Below are 15061 nucleotides of genomic sequence, written 5' to 3' on the forward strand. Positions count from 1 at the left end.
GTGTTACATGGAAAATAATCCACAACCTCCAGCCATTTGCATCACAAAGATACACTAAATAAAAACTGTACTTTGCAATAACAGCTGATCACAGACAGAAGAGTAATATTTCTCCTTTTTGTCTTCTTAACATATATTGTGGATATGGAAAACTGCTTAGATAATTGCTGTTGTGTTGTGAGATGAAAAAAACGATGAGGTCTTTAAGTTCTGATTTTTCAATTTGTAATAAAAGCCTTTGAGTCATTCTGAAGTACATTAATATGCTTCTGGAGTAAAAGACAACATCTCCAGGCAATTTGATGTTGCAAGTCCATTTATGTATCTTATTTCACAGTGATTTATTAGTCTATTAAAAAAGTACAGTTTTCAGAGGTATTTTTTCTGCTGCTTGAGAAAAAAACCAAACACATTAGGAGCATCTAGACCAGCTTTAGGAGGCAAAGAAACAGGTAGCCAAGCTGCACATATGTAAAGCTAGAGAAAAAATCCTCGTAAAGGATAACTTGCGATTTCTCTCATACATGCTCCCAGGAACATGAAAGAAATTGAATTCCACACAGCAGTGTAGATACCAGAAGTAAAGGATTTTAAGAAGAAACACAAACTTGATAAGTTAGTAGCAAAACAGATGTCTGTCAGTGGAGTATTTGCGAAGGGACCCTGGTTCCCATGACCTTAGACTCTATTGGGAAGGAACACCATCTTGCGGTGGCCAAGTCTTCATGGAGCATCAAAGTGAAGAACTGGAACTCTCTTGTTTATTACAGCTGAAGAAACTTGGAAAGCCAAGCTGGCTGTGTTGGCAGTTCCAGGATCAACTTCTAGTCCGTGGAGAATTTTATAGTGGAAGATAATAATGACAGCAAAAGAAAATAAAACATGATCAAGATGTCCAGAAAGAGCCTGCTGGCCACTGTCAAAGCCAGAGATGGAGAGGCCAAAACAGGGAAGGAAAATCTCACATGAAAGCTGGAGAGAGGAAGGAGAAAAGAGTCACTTATCATGTAACAGCACAGCAAACAGGCAAAAGTTATGCTTATGCTGATATCCTGGGGTGGACACCTGCTTTCCAACTTCGTGTGGAATGAACATTTGGTATGTAAAACACATGCTCTCCTATCCCACTTCTGAGTGTGAAACAAAACAAACTATGCTGACAATAAAGTAACACCCCTTAACAAAGGCCTGGGTAAACCCACTGCTTAAAAAACTCCGACTTGAAACACTAAAATCTTAAATGACAGAAGTAGGTGGCAGCTACTGGGAGCTCCTGCCCTCAGACAGGTAGCTGCAAGCTAGGAGGAGCCATCCCCTAAACAAGCCATCTCATGATCAGATGTTGTCAGCAGAGGCTAATTTGGAGCACTAGAAAAGGGGTAAACAAAAAGGTACTGGAGCTAGAAGGCTTGATAATTTCAATACCTGCAATCTGTGCTCAGAAGGCACCGGCCGCACTGAATGTTATACATAAGCACCTTGTGGGCCTGGGCCAACATGCTGAAAACTCACTTTTGCAAATACCAGGAGCTTCATAAAATCCCATTAAATTCTGGTGTTAGTTCTGAACTCCCTCTGATGTCCTGTGGTTCCAGGGCCTGTGCACTGAGGCAAAGTCAGCCTAAAAACAGTTGCAGGCACCACTGAACAGACCTCTTCTACAGGAATTTGAAGATCAAGGCAAAGAAAGCAAGACTGAACATCTGCCCGGGGTCACAGGGACTGAAAAATCCTGTGTGCCTTTTAAATTAATTGTTAATTAGGATCAGTAATAATATTACACCAAAAAGCCCAAACAAAAACCAAGACCTTTGAATGATGACACAAGAAATGAGTGCTGCTGTCAGTACATGGAAGCAACCTAAGCCCATAAAAGCCAGTGGGTGACAAACAGCTGTGGGCCTTGAAATCTGTCTGGTTGCAAATCAGCCAGCTTGAATGCTTCAGAGGTCTGGGTCTGCCGATATTTGCTGTTGCCCCAATATTTGCACAGCACCAGTACAGCTGGTGTGCTGGTGTGGCTCTGCACGGCTGGCACTGCCCTGGGATTTTGCTGCCGGTGGCACTGAAGCGTAAGTAGGCTCCAGCACAGCTCTGCACCAAGTTTCCAAGTCCTTTGTGGCTGTTAACAAAAGCTTTCCACATTGGTTGTTAATTAACTGCTATTCACATTAATTTCTGATACCAGTTTACAAACTATTGACACTCAGTAGCATCCTCAAGTGCAACAGACACACCAAATATAACCAGGCATCTTTGGGTACCATTTCCCAGCTCAAGGGACCCAAGCCTTCCTATTAGCACTGTTATTTCAGACTTGTAATTCTCATTGCTGGTAAACAAGCAGGATCAACGGGATGCTGTGCTTATGAACTAGGTTCTCTTTAAAATTGTCATAAGCCCAAGGGAAGCCCCGTGAACAGGTTGTTAAGTTCAAATACAACCTGAAGCTTCTTTCACTGGGAACAGTTTGTAGCTCTTATTAAACCAGAAGGCAAAGCTTAATTCTCCACATCTGACTTTCAAAAATCAAAAAGACATGAAAGGTGCAAGTCTGTCAAGAGCACCCACATTCAACTGTTGAAAATGGCACAGAGAAGATAATTAAAATGAGGCAAATCATCTGCCTGACATAATCCACTACCCCACTGTTTCTTCTGCAGGAAACATAATGCTACTGAGCTATTTTATTCCAGGCTCTGAGGAACAAAGATGAGCTTGGGCTAAGGAGCCTGAATCTGGATGTATTCCGCATTCAGACACTGCTAGACTGGAAGGATCCCCAAAACTGCAAAACCAATAAACTGGCATCAACATTTTAATAGGAATACCTTTGAGTGAAAAAGATGAGCACATCATCCTTCCCAAAGCGCTAACTGCTAATTTACCACAGACTGCCAAGAAGAATTAATATGTTTTCCGATTTCACACAATGTATTTCTTTGCTGACCAAAACCAGTTACAAGAAAGAGCCCACTGAATGTTGGACGTGCTGTGCATTCATCTGAGAAAGGCTGATAAACTTCTATATGTTTATGGCTTTTACTTCTCCCCCAGGACATTCTTCCTTGATGATATTCTGCTTCTGATTATCTGCCTACCCAAACATGCATATGCAGCAGGGGCCAGTACACAGGCGACTCTGCAGGAAGTTTACAGGGAGGAAACGAACGGCCAGTGTTTCGTTCCACACTGGAAAATGTGTTCTTCTTATATCAATATAAGAGTGCCTGCAGGGGACATAATACACATGCAGATCCACAGAATGATTACTTGCTGGGCTAAAGAGATGCCAACCCTAACATCTGTTTGCAGTTCATTCTGCCTTATCAAAAGGCTTTTTCTGTAACCCTTATCACATAGTGTGGAAAGGATGGCTAACAAAACACGCTCTGTTAGTTGAAGAAACAGATTGCTGATCCAGTTATCTTAGGCAAAGGACTCTACAAAGAAGCCACAGTACTCACCTTTACACAGGAGTAAATGACTGAAACAAACACCACTGTGGTCAGGATCAGGAAACAGGTCAGGTAAAAACCCAGCATAAATGTAGAGCTGAAATCAAGGAGATTTTTTTTTTTTTTAAATGCACAGCATATAGAATAGCTACAGCTCTGCTCTCCAGAACATGATATTTGTACAAGCTATGGCACACTGCACGGGCTTTCCAATTAGGATAGCAGCAGGAGATACGAGGTGCCTTGAATACCAACAGATACTCTGTCTTACTTTGAATTACACACACAGGCTGTAGAGCAAAGAATACTGCATCTTTTGTAGCAATCACCTTCCTGCCAGGGTGATAGCAGAGGGACTGAGAAATATTTCATGTGCTAGAGGAGCTGATAAAACAATTTGTTATGGCAGGTTGGCCCCTGGCTGGCTGTGGGCAGGAGACCCCTGGGAAGGAAAGAGTGCTGAGTGCTCAGTGCAGCTGAGTGGGAATAGTCTCAGTGGGAATAGCTGCCCATCCTTGCCGTGCACAGGGAATGTCTGCGCTGCACCACCCTCCATGCTCTGCCTTGTGCATGGATGGGAGCAACCATGGCATGAGGACAGTCAGGGAAAACAGCCCTAGCTTGGCCAGCTTGAGAGGTTCCTGTTCCTCCCAACTCTGAAGTACAACAGGACCCCAGGGCCAACTTTGTACTATGCATTTTCATCTGTTTTGATCACGAAGATATTCAACAACAAGTTCCCAGTGATTGGTCTCAGTATGACAGGACTCCCTCCCAGGAGTTAGCCTTGTTCATAATTCAGAAGAAGTATTCTTGCGATGTGACATTGAGGCCAGCCACACCAAAGCCAGCTTGTCACTGTGTTCTCCCATGGCTACTAAGATAATTGTACTTGCTAATTCACAGTTTGAGCCTTTGTGAAATTCATTAAAGCTATTCCTCTTTATCATCATAAATTATCACTGCCATTTTGTTTCTAGTTTCAGATTCAAATTCCATGTTGTGTCTTTCATGAAGCTCTGATGGTGACACATAAACACCTGTGGTTTCAGTCGCTGCTTAACTGTTACCTTCAATAAAAGACCAATTGCAACTGAAATATAAGGGAAAACAAACCAAAAGATGAAGGAAAGTATATCTGACCTGCAGTTAAAACATGAAATTTTTTTTACTCTTGAACCAAACCATCTTTCAGACAGGCCAGGCTGCCTAAGGACACTTCAGAACTTACCAAAAAAACCCAACCACCACCCTTATGGACAGCGTGGAAGGAGACTGAGCAGCATGACATTTACACCATGCTGCCATAAGGGATTGGCTCCTGCGTAATACAAAGGAGTCAGCCATATGGTTGCCACAGATCAGAAATTGTCAAGTTGTCATTTAAATGTTAAACTGGGTTTTATGGAGACAGCTTAGTGGCTGCTTAGGGAGTTTGATGAGCAACACAAAGGATGGTAGAGGGTCTCTGCAGGTGTGAAGTCATAGCAGTAATATCCAGAGATCCAAAGTGTAAGCCCCTGCTAAATAAATTACTCTCAAAGAACATTTTTGGACATAATTACAGTGCATTAATTGCTGGGATTGATCTAGTTTCAATTTTCAGCCTCTTTCAGCTTCACTTCCACTTTCCCAAAGCGGATCTGTCTGTTTACACAGTGCATTTGTACTGATGTTATTTTGCTGATTCAATCTTTCTGTGAGCAGAAGTGAATGTCCTCTTGCCTGTGAGAGTGAATGACCTCAAACATCAGACCATGCATCATTTCTGGGACCTTCTGAATATCTGATCTGAACACTACAAACCAATCTCTACTCTGAAAAGATCTGTGGTGTGAACAGAAGTAGAAAGCAGTTGTAATGGTCTAAAATAATATTGGAGCTCTCTTTAAACATTTTTTTGTCTTCTTGTAATGAAGATGAATTTGGAGCATTTTCAGAGCTTCTGTGATCTTGTTCTTCAGATTAAAAATGACTAACTCCAAATTTATTTCCAACACAGTGCTCAGTGAATGATATATTATTGCTACTAAACCAGAGCACAGGAAATACCAACATGCTTTAATTTTAGGGGATTTTTTATGAACTCTTTGAGAAGAAATACCATGTCTGCAGAGCTCACTGCTGGAAAAGATCCAGTGGGTTACACCATGCACTTTAGACAAAGCATTTCACTGCAGTGGTCCAAGAGCACTGTGCCCCACAGCCCTGAGGAGCTTATGCCACACTTGCCTGGAGAAAGAAATGACTGTAACTCTTAAACCTGGAGTGAGCTACTCAAAGCTTAGACATGTATAGCTCAACTCCCTCTCTACCTTTTTTCTTGCACTGCTGCCCTGAGTCCAGAAGAATAAATGCATGAGAGGTTATGCCTCATCTGTGAAGCAGACGCTGAGACCTCAGTGCTCTGAGCAATGAGGCTGTGATTGCTTTTTTACCTCCTTGTCCCACTGCGTCCAGACAAGAGCACATCCTAGCCTTGTGTTGTGAATGTACACTACACCTTAGTGGGCAATCCTTCCTACGTAGTGATATTTGTTTTCCAGAGGCTTATAAACGTGCTGAACATCCTAAGATGGAGGTAAATGGTAAGAGAAATCACACTGGGAAAACAGAAATCCTCACGTGCCAGTGAGGGGGTTTTAATCTGCACTAGAAATGAGTGAAAACAATAAGCACCACGCATCACTTGAGCATGTATTATTTAAGGATTTTTCTCTTCCCCTTGGTGCTCTGAATTCTCAAGAAAAAAACAAAGAAAGTAGGCCAGAATAGAGGAGGGGAGCAGATGGGAGCAAAGGGATGAAAAGGTACTCACTGTGGCACAATTATGATTTGAACAAAGCAGATGAAGAGGAAGACTAGGGAAGCACAAGCCACGTAGGCTCCAAACCTGTCATCCACCTGCTTGGAGTACTGCAAAAAAATGCAAACAGGGTTATGTTAGCAGGAAATTTGGCTGGCTGCCCTCTCTCTGCAAACAGTTCTTACTTGGCTTCCTTTTGGGTCCTTGGAAAGTAGTGCTGGTAGGAAACGACTAACATTACAAACTCCCCTTCTCCCTGGGCTAGCTGTAAGGGCATGAACAGACCCAAAGGCCAGGGAACAAACCCCACAGCTGAGTGGAGAGAGGATTCACCATCTGGCCCTTGCACAAGAGGAACAGGAATGGATTAACTGGGACTATGATTGTAGATCACCGTCATCAGATCTAAACTTCTTCCATGGGAAGTTTCCTCTAACAGGGATGAATGTTGCTAATTAGAAAACCTTGTATTTTGTGCAGACGGCTTGGCTCGTTCTAATGATAGTGTGAGGATGCTGCGGTTTTCACACAGTTGCTCCTTCCAACTACTTGTCAACATATCGGTCACATGGCAGCTGCATCTGATTCCCAAAGATGCTATATTTAGCTTGAAGCATGGTTCTTCGCGCAGACGGTCTCAATGTTTGAACCACAAAATAAAAGGTGCTCAGAACAGGTGAAATGCTTATTTCCCAAGCAGTTTTCAGCTATAAAACTGAAGGGAAGGAGTGGGGGGAAATTATACACTTGAGCTATTATCCAGTCCCACACTGATTCATTGAACAGCTGTAAGTCCTGCAAAAGTATGCTTTCACAATAGGTTGTAATTCCTGTCATTGAAAGAGTGTTTCTAAATAAAATGCTAAAATAGTTAGTGCAAACTTAATTACTGATTATTCCATAGAATAAGTTTAACCTGAAGACCACTCAAGTGTCCCGAGGATATGTACTTGGATAAAGAAAAAGAAAAAAGATGCCTTTGACTTTCTTTGGGCAATTAAAACCAGCAGTTTATATAGTACCCTTAATAATAATATCTGGGTACCTCTGGACTCAACTGAATTTAACTTTGCAGCCATCTAGAGCTGATGTTGTCTCTATTATACAGACAGAGAAATTGAAAAGATCTTTGCCTCAAAACAATGATACCTGAAACAAAATCAGGAAGCTCTGGGAGCCCTAGGTATGTTACTGCTCTTTAGCACATTTGTGAGCCAGAGAACTCTACTCGTTGCTTAAAATGGGTTCCCCAAAATGACCAGAGTATGAATTGCATCCCGATGAACCTTAGTAGCACCTGGGGGTCCTTGGGGGGGCAAAGGAGTAAAGCCCCTCCAGAGGTGATTCGGAGCTTGGGCAGGCTAAAGTGGGTTTCTCCAGTGATTTGAGGGAGATAAGGGGTGACTGCAATCTCTGTTTCGATGCCTCGAGGTCAGAGAAACAAATCTGGTTTATTCTAGATTCCCTCTACAGCTAATCATTGTATATATGTGTCTGACAGAAATGTCTTGGTTTTCTTGCTCAGTGCTCCCTTCAGAAAACCATGGCTTTCTAGGGACATGGATATTAAGGTTTCCATGAAGAAGCACAGATTTTTTATCACAACCCCACCTCCAAGACTTAAAACCTACCATTACCTATAGATATAAAAGGTTGACCTTATGCAGGAGAACTAAAACTCATAAAAAGCCTGACTGACACGTTGCAATGATTTTTAGATGTTACCTTTTTCTCCAAGTCAGGCTCCCTGAATGTTAAGAGGAACTTGCGCACGTGCTCAGAGCGTAATCTATCAATACTTCTGGCATCGATGGCACGGCCCAGAAACTCATCCACTTCATCTTCTGGGTTCATACTTTCCTGTGTATTCCTGAGGATGTCATGAAAAGGGAGCATAAGAGGACAAGACAATTTCACCTTCTTCACCACGTCATCATTTCACTGTATAACAAGCCGAAGGTTAATGGCATTTTGCTTATGACAGCTTCAAGTTGAAAAACAGATGAGAATTATATTGGCTCTAGAGCACATTGAGAGCCCACTAGTGAAAGAATTTGATTTACTTGCCCTTTTTCTATAGTACATCCAATTTCTTGCCTTGCAATCTCTTTACTATCCTTCTAAAACTGGTCAGTAGTCTCCTTCCGACAGTCCTCTACCTTATTCTTTCATGCACTGTTGTGCTGTCGTGGCTGTTAGTGCCTGAACTGGCAAAATGATTTATGTAACCAGTCATATTTCTTGCTTCCCAATAATAATTTCTGTAAATATTTCTGTGAAAATTTCTGAACTTGAACAATTCTCCATTTTTGAGAAAAAATTGTTTATAGAAAAAACGTGGAAAAAAACGTGGCCTGATATTCAACTGCCTCCCCTTTTCGCAGTTATTTATGAGTATAAAGCATAAGCCAGACAAAATTTTCTGTTTACAAGATATTTACTTAACTCAAGGAAAGGTTGCAAAAAAAAGGTGGCAAAAGAAAACAATACAGATTAGATTCCTTTTTCTAAATATGTAGAATGAGATTTCTAAATTGCTTATAATCTTTAGTATCAGTGTGTTTCTGATGCTAAGCTACAGCTTCAGAAAAATGAGGCTAATTTTCAAAAACTATTGAAAAAAATACCACTGAAAACTTAATTGCTCTGAGGCATTTTGCACCGAGGATCAGGAAACCTGAGGCACCTTCCCAAACTCTCTAGTTATTTTTAAACTCTAACAGGATTTTAATGACTTGATGCTGTCATTTTAATGGCCTGCCTTAAAACTAGCTATAGGCAGAAATTAAAAGCTAATCCTGAAGTGCTGTTTTTCTGCTCTGCTTGCATGATTGTCAAGGTTATCCATGGGATACACCAACAGTTATGCATTGGAATTCGTCCCTCACTTGCACTGAGGCATATTCCATGGATAACTATTTCTGTGTGCAAACCCCATGATGGCACAGCAACTTATGGCTCATGTTGTGTGACCTTCACCTTAGGCACTCTGGAGAAAAAATCCCAAGGTCTGACAAGCATGATGAAAAGCTACACTGCTTTATTTTCTCCATTTTATTTGTACTGCATAACAATGCATAACCACAAACCCTGTGTTGCAGCCAGCGGGTACAATGTGTCTACAACTGCTACAGGTATGACTGTGCTGTAGAGCGGAGACTGCTCAAAGCAGCTTACAAACCAGAATGTGACTCTACTTTTAAAAGTTAAAGGTCCCTTTCCAAAAGAAAGGGTCTCCAAAAGCTTTCTGAAAAACTGGAACAGATTTCAAGAAGCTCTCTGTGCCTCAACTCTACCACGTAGCTCTTGTCAAGAGACAAATAAATCAGGTCCATCTACTCATTTCCATTCCAACTCCCTTTGCCCCAGCCAGTGGGTTGAATGTGTCTACACCTCAGCTGGGTCATGATGACACACCATTGGCATCTATTTTGTGACCATATGGCAATTGCAAATCTCATTTGTCTCAAGGTCTTAGCTCTATTTTAGCCAACCTTAATATTTCAGTGAGGTTAGGGAAAAGAGTTTTTTATTTTGGGGCTCTGGAGTTATTTAATTCCTTGAACTTCATATATTCCACTACGAAATTAAAAGTGGTTTTGTCCATAGACGGACAGGACATTCAATTTACTTCTAGACACTTCCTTAGAGGAAGCACATCTGCTTGAGCATTCAATACGACGCTGTTTATTTTCATTCAGTCCTCTGGACTCAAAAAATGAGCAAGGAAATAATTAGGCTTCATATTTACAGAATGTCTTCCAAGATCCTGTGAGTTATTTACACATTTGGGTCATTCACATTTAGTCATTTCATACCATGTACAAGAGATGCAATACGTTTTTCCCCTAGAACCGAAGCAAAAGAGTTGGCTCAGCATCTTGGCAAACCTCAGTTAAATTTCAAGTTCCAGTCTAAAAGAGTCACTCAGGAAGACGTGAAGAGAGGAAGAAACTTCCTGCTCGGGCTTTGGCCTTGGCTGCCTCCAGTTTTGTAATAGGTCATTATCCTGCTGAGGGTATCTCTAATACTACAATAACTTCTGCGGTTGCAGATTGTGTAGAAACAACCCTGCAGGTTTTAAATTGCCTTGCTGGGATATTCACTGTGAGGCAGCCACCTTCACGTAGACTGCCCGGGAGGCTTAGTCACCTTGCATATACCTAGCTGCTCAGGTGGCTTTCTCAGAAAGTTGTACCCAAACTAAATTACTGTACAGCAAGTTTGAGTACATTGGCATAAATGTAATTTTAAATTGAAATACAAAATTTCCCCGTGCTAAGGAGTGCCCTGAGGGCAGTGCCTGTAAGTCAGAGCTGAGGTACTGCCATAGACTAACAAAATTCATATGTGGAAATACCTATTGATATATTGATAGTAGTGGTGGTGGTGGTGAAAACAAGAATTTCAGGCCTCCACAAAACTTCCAGAAACACCTCTTAAAAGCACTGTTGAGATTTCTCCAAATGCAGCCAACAGAAAATTGTTGCAAGGGACCGGAACAGCACGAACAAAGCTTGGAGCAACTTTTGCACTCTGCTTGCAAATGTGAAAGCTAGCAATTAACCCAGAGATGCTGGCTTCAGGGTAATCCAAAAATGTTCTGCTGATTTAATTACTTTCCGCAAATGAAGAGTGTGACCACTGCCAAAACTACATGTATGCCATAATTTTAAATGCTTCATGCCTAGATTCAGTAACTAAATCTGCATTTAGGCATGTAAGTGTCGGGTCCTGTTTTCAGAGATGCGTGGTGCCTACGTCTTTCTTCAGCGTAAGAAAAAAGTATTGATGCTCAGTGTTTCTGCACGTGAAGGCACTGGACATGGTTTAGGTATCTGATTTTAACCACTATCGCCATGAACATTTTCTGCCAGCAATTTTTTTTGGCCAAATCTTTGTTCTTGAGTTAAACACACTTCTGGATCAAAAGAATCTGAGGCAAGTAGTAGCTTCTTCTAGTGCTGACTAGAAATGCAAAAATCCTGCAATCTGTATAATAAGAGGGCGTGACACTGAATCAGCACTGTAAATACACAGCTCTTAGCTATTGGCCATGACAGCCCAAGTAACCTTTTCAAATAGAGGAGAGACATTATGGTCCTTGGAGCAACAGTAGAGATGCTGTTCCTCGCCAGCTGAGTGACTCTTATGGAACAACACTGAGGCAGCTGAATTCATGCATTCTTGCACAAACTATGCGGAGAGGGATGCTATTTCATGAGGGATACTTAACATTTTTGTATTCCTAAGAATTAGTTTGTTGTAATCTGCTAGCTCTTTTCTGTCCAAAGTATATCTAACATCAATTGAGTTCCCAGCAGACATGGATGCAACAAGAAACCCTGGTGACTCTCCCTAGACACCTTGTAGCACCAGGGAAACATCCCAGGGTGCAACAGAACTAAATGTTACGAAAATCAAGTTTGCAGTGAAGGGCAAGGGAAGGAGAGAATGATTCTTAATACTGCCATGTTCAAACTTTCACTTTCCTTTACTTTTAGGGAGTTGCTCTCAGTGTTTAACCACCATAATGTGAATTTTCCCAAAGCCAGATGCTTAGGGCCCACAGAAGCATTTAGCTGTCCCAGCTCACAGAGGTACGCTTAGTCCTGACCACCAGTCCTAGAAACATGATAAGAGCAACAGCAACATATTTTAGCCACCAGTCTCCTCTACTGTTACCTATCTTGCTCTGAGCAAGCTTACAATTAATGCCAGTTAGTAGGACTGAACGTGAAATTATTCCCAATACCTTCAATACAGGAAATGTTTTTGTTATATCCAGCTGTAGAAGTTAAAAAGTGAACACAGTTGGGTTTTTTTCCTTCAAAAACAATTTTTCAAAATACTAGTCTTGTTAAATTGTTATTTTAACCGTTTTTTTAAAGTTCTATATGAAAAAAAAGAAAATGCTGCTTTAATGTGGCTGTATCTTAGAGCATGAAAGTTTGAATTTACTTTTTCAAATAAGCTGTCATTTCTGAGTTCATTTTTATATATAGAAATAAGTAATATGTAATAATGAGTAATATGAAATATATACAAATAACTCAGAAACTATATATATCTCAATGCATACATAAATTTCTCTTATCAGAGATGTTCAACACTTAGACAGACTTTACAGGGAGATTTTGTTCTTGGGATATTTTCAAAGCAGCAAATAGCGAAGAATATTGGGGGCAAGGTGAAGAGCAGCAAAAGCATTTTAATTACAAAAGCAAGTTAGAACCACACAAATTAATAAATGTTTTGAGGACAGCGGCAGTTCTCAATGCACATCAGTCAATCCCGTGCCCTCGACTGGCTGTCCCTCCAGGAGAAACCTCTGGGGAGTCCAGGCATTATTCTTGGCTGCTGGGCATTAATTTTTGTCTTTTTTTAATATGAGAAAAAAAATCCCAAATGTGCAAACATAACAGTGTATGACAGAAGTAAATTTGCTTACTTGTCCTTGGGGTCCTCAAAACCCTGAAAGAAAGGAAAAGGACACAAGGGTTAGGAAACAGGCTGGCCTTGAGAACACAAAGTATCCTGAGAATGGCATTTTGCAGAGGAGTTTCCAGGGCACTCATTTGCTAGGTGTGGATGGATAGCCTTACCCACCCCCCAGCAATATTTTGTGCTGCCACATCATCAGGCAGACAGAGCAGTTTTAGAAAAAGGTATGTTTTCAGATATAAATTTATGGAAGTGAAGACAAGGAAAATGCTTCGGCTGACTGCTGGCATGCTTTCTTTCAGGTGTCCTCTTTTTTGCAGTCACCACTACAAATGATACAATGGAAATTGTGCTGATATTATAACTGAGGATGTATTTTACTTGAAACAAAACTCAGAATGATAACATAGGTCAACTATTGTATTCAACAAGGTTGTGCCTCTTTATGTCGGGGCTCGGCTAAGGGAGCTGGATGCATTTCAGTTTTCATCTCTTCAGGAGGAACCTCAGGGTGTCTCCTTCCTTCTCCCTGCAATGCATGCACACATGAAACATGTTTTCTTGAATAAGGTTTCAGGAATTATTTATATTTGTAATAGCCAAAATATTCATGATTCCTTCAGGGCCACCTGAACTGAGTAAGTGAATATATTTACAAGTCATCCATAGTTTAAGTGGCCAGAAGGCCTTGGGGAAAAATATGTATGGAGGCATAATATTATATGTTTAGCATTGACATACGTAATAGACCAAATTGCACCAAAATGGCCATTTTGCATTGGCTGAGACAAAATCTGCCCTCTGACATCTTGGCATATATTTAACTGAAGTCATGAAAAGTTGTATATTTGACAAGTAGGGTCAAATACACAAGAGTTTGTACCCTGTGTTCCAAAACATAAAACAAATGCAGCTGGGAGATAGGAAGAATTGCTTTTGTTTTCCTCCCAGAGACCTCAGGCCAAAACTGCTCGGAGCACGTGAGGATATTCCAGCTGCTGGACATGCACCCGCTACCAGGCTGGGGGCAGCAAACTGACATCCACTCTGACTGTAAAAAAGTAAAAATCTTTGGGCAAAAGTCTCCCCGCAGTCGCCTTGTCCAACACCATCAGAAACAAGAATGTTGACCAGATACTAAACAAAACCAGATTTTGCCCTTGCAACTAGTTAGCAATGTAGCGATACGGTGAGAGGCAGAAGTAAAGTCAACAGAGTGTCCCTGAACAGCATCAGTTTTGCAAGAAGGAAAAAGTGGGTTTTGTCAGTCAGGTCAGCAGTCAGGACTGTGATCCACTGAGAGAGCAATTTCCATTTTTACATACTCCGTTTCAGACTAAAACCACACTTCTAAATAGAAACTGCAACTCCAACTTAACCCATCAGAAATTCAGATAAAGGAAGTTTCTCAGTCCCATGTAACAACTACCAGCAAATCCAGTGGGAAGAAGGAAATAGTAATGCTGATTCAAAGTTAGCATATCCAGTTACCCAAGCCAAAAAAAACATGTACTTTTTGATTTCACATTAAAGAGCGATGAAGCAATCATTCAACCTTTTGTTGTGTGGCTTTTATTTTTTTCCTTTGCTTAATCATTTTACAGTTGTCAGAAATATCTGATTGATTTATTTATTTATCCTCCAAGCAATGCTACAGCACAGTGCCAAAATTGAAAGCTCACTGATTAATCATGGAGACAAAATGCTCACTAATTTGTCTGGTGTCATAGTCAGTTAGGCTGAAAAAAAAAAAAAAGAAAATCAGCTGAACATTAATAGCTTCCAGCCAAGAAATAAGGGGAGGGAACCAATGAAAAAACAGCCAGTACTTGCTTATTAGATAGACACCAAGTTCACATTTTCAAGCTTAGCCACATGGGAACTGGATGACTGACTGCAGTGGGAGAGTCCCCTAAAATGGTCTGATTTTCAGACAGCTGCGTAACCATTCATCTCACTGAAATTCTGAAACTAAACACAGATCTCATAATCCTGCCTTCTAGGTGCACAAGTCTGAGGAAACAGGCCAACCAGGTCAAGTTACCAAAACACCTCAGCAAGCATATCCCCAATATTTCAAGCATGGAAAAATACATAGGCTGCATATTTAACTGGTCATTTATATGAGTGATCACTTGATCAACACGGAATTTGATTCTCTCCTACTTCTTTCCCCCAGCAAAACTTATAAGGAAAGTCTCTAAAATAATACAGAATTAATTGATCTAGCTTTTCAATTTAAAATACTAAATTGTGCTTGAAACCCTGGAAATTTTTCATGTCGGTAGCTCAAATTAAACTGGTGTTTCCAAATTAAAAACTCAAAAAAAACATATTTCAGGTAAAGCAAAAA

General features: G+C 40.8%; 1 protein-coding gene across 1 annotated transcript in view; it reads right to left on the reverse strand.

The window, feature by feature from the left end:
• The window catches only part of ADCY5 (adenylate cyclase 5), a 224107-nt gene that overhangs the window by 20392 nt on the left and 188654 nt on the right, over nt 1-15061 (reverse strand). Inside the window, exons 9-12 of the mRNA XM_074873615.1 lie at nt 12716-12738; nt 7990-8134; nt 6277-6374; nt 3468-3555 (exon numbers count right to left, since the gene is read on the reverse strand). Coding sequence (XP_074729716.1) covers nt 3468-3555; nt 6277-6374; nt 7990-8134; nt 12716-12738 — 354 coding nt within the window. The remainder of the gene's footprint in view (nt 1-3467; nt 3556-6276; nt 6375-7989; nt 8135-12715; nt 12739-15061) is intronic.

This window comes from Strix uralensis, chromosome 6, assembly GCF_047716275.1.
Source record: "Strix uralensis isolate ZFMK-TIS-50842 chromosome 6, bStrUra1, whole genome shotgun sequence".
In the NCBI taxonomy this organism is placed as follows: domain Eukaryota; kingdom Metazoa; phylum Chordata; class Aves; order Strigiformes; family Strigidae; genus Strix; species Strix uralensis.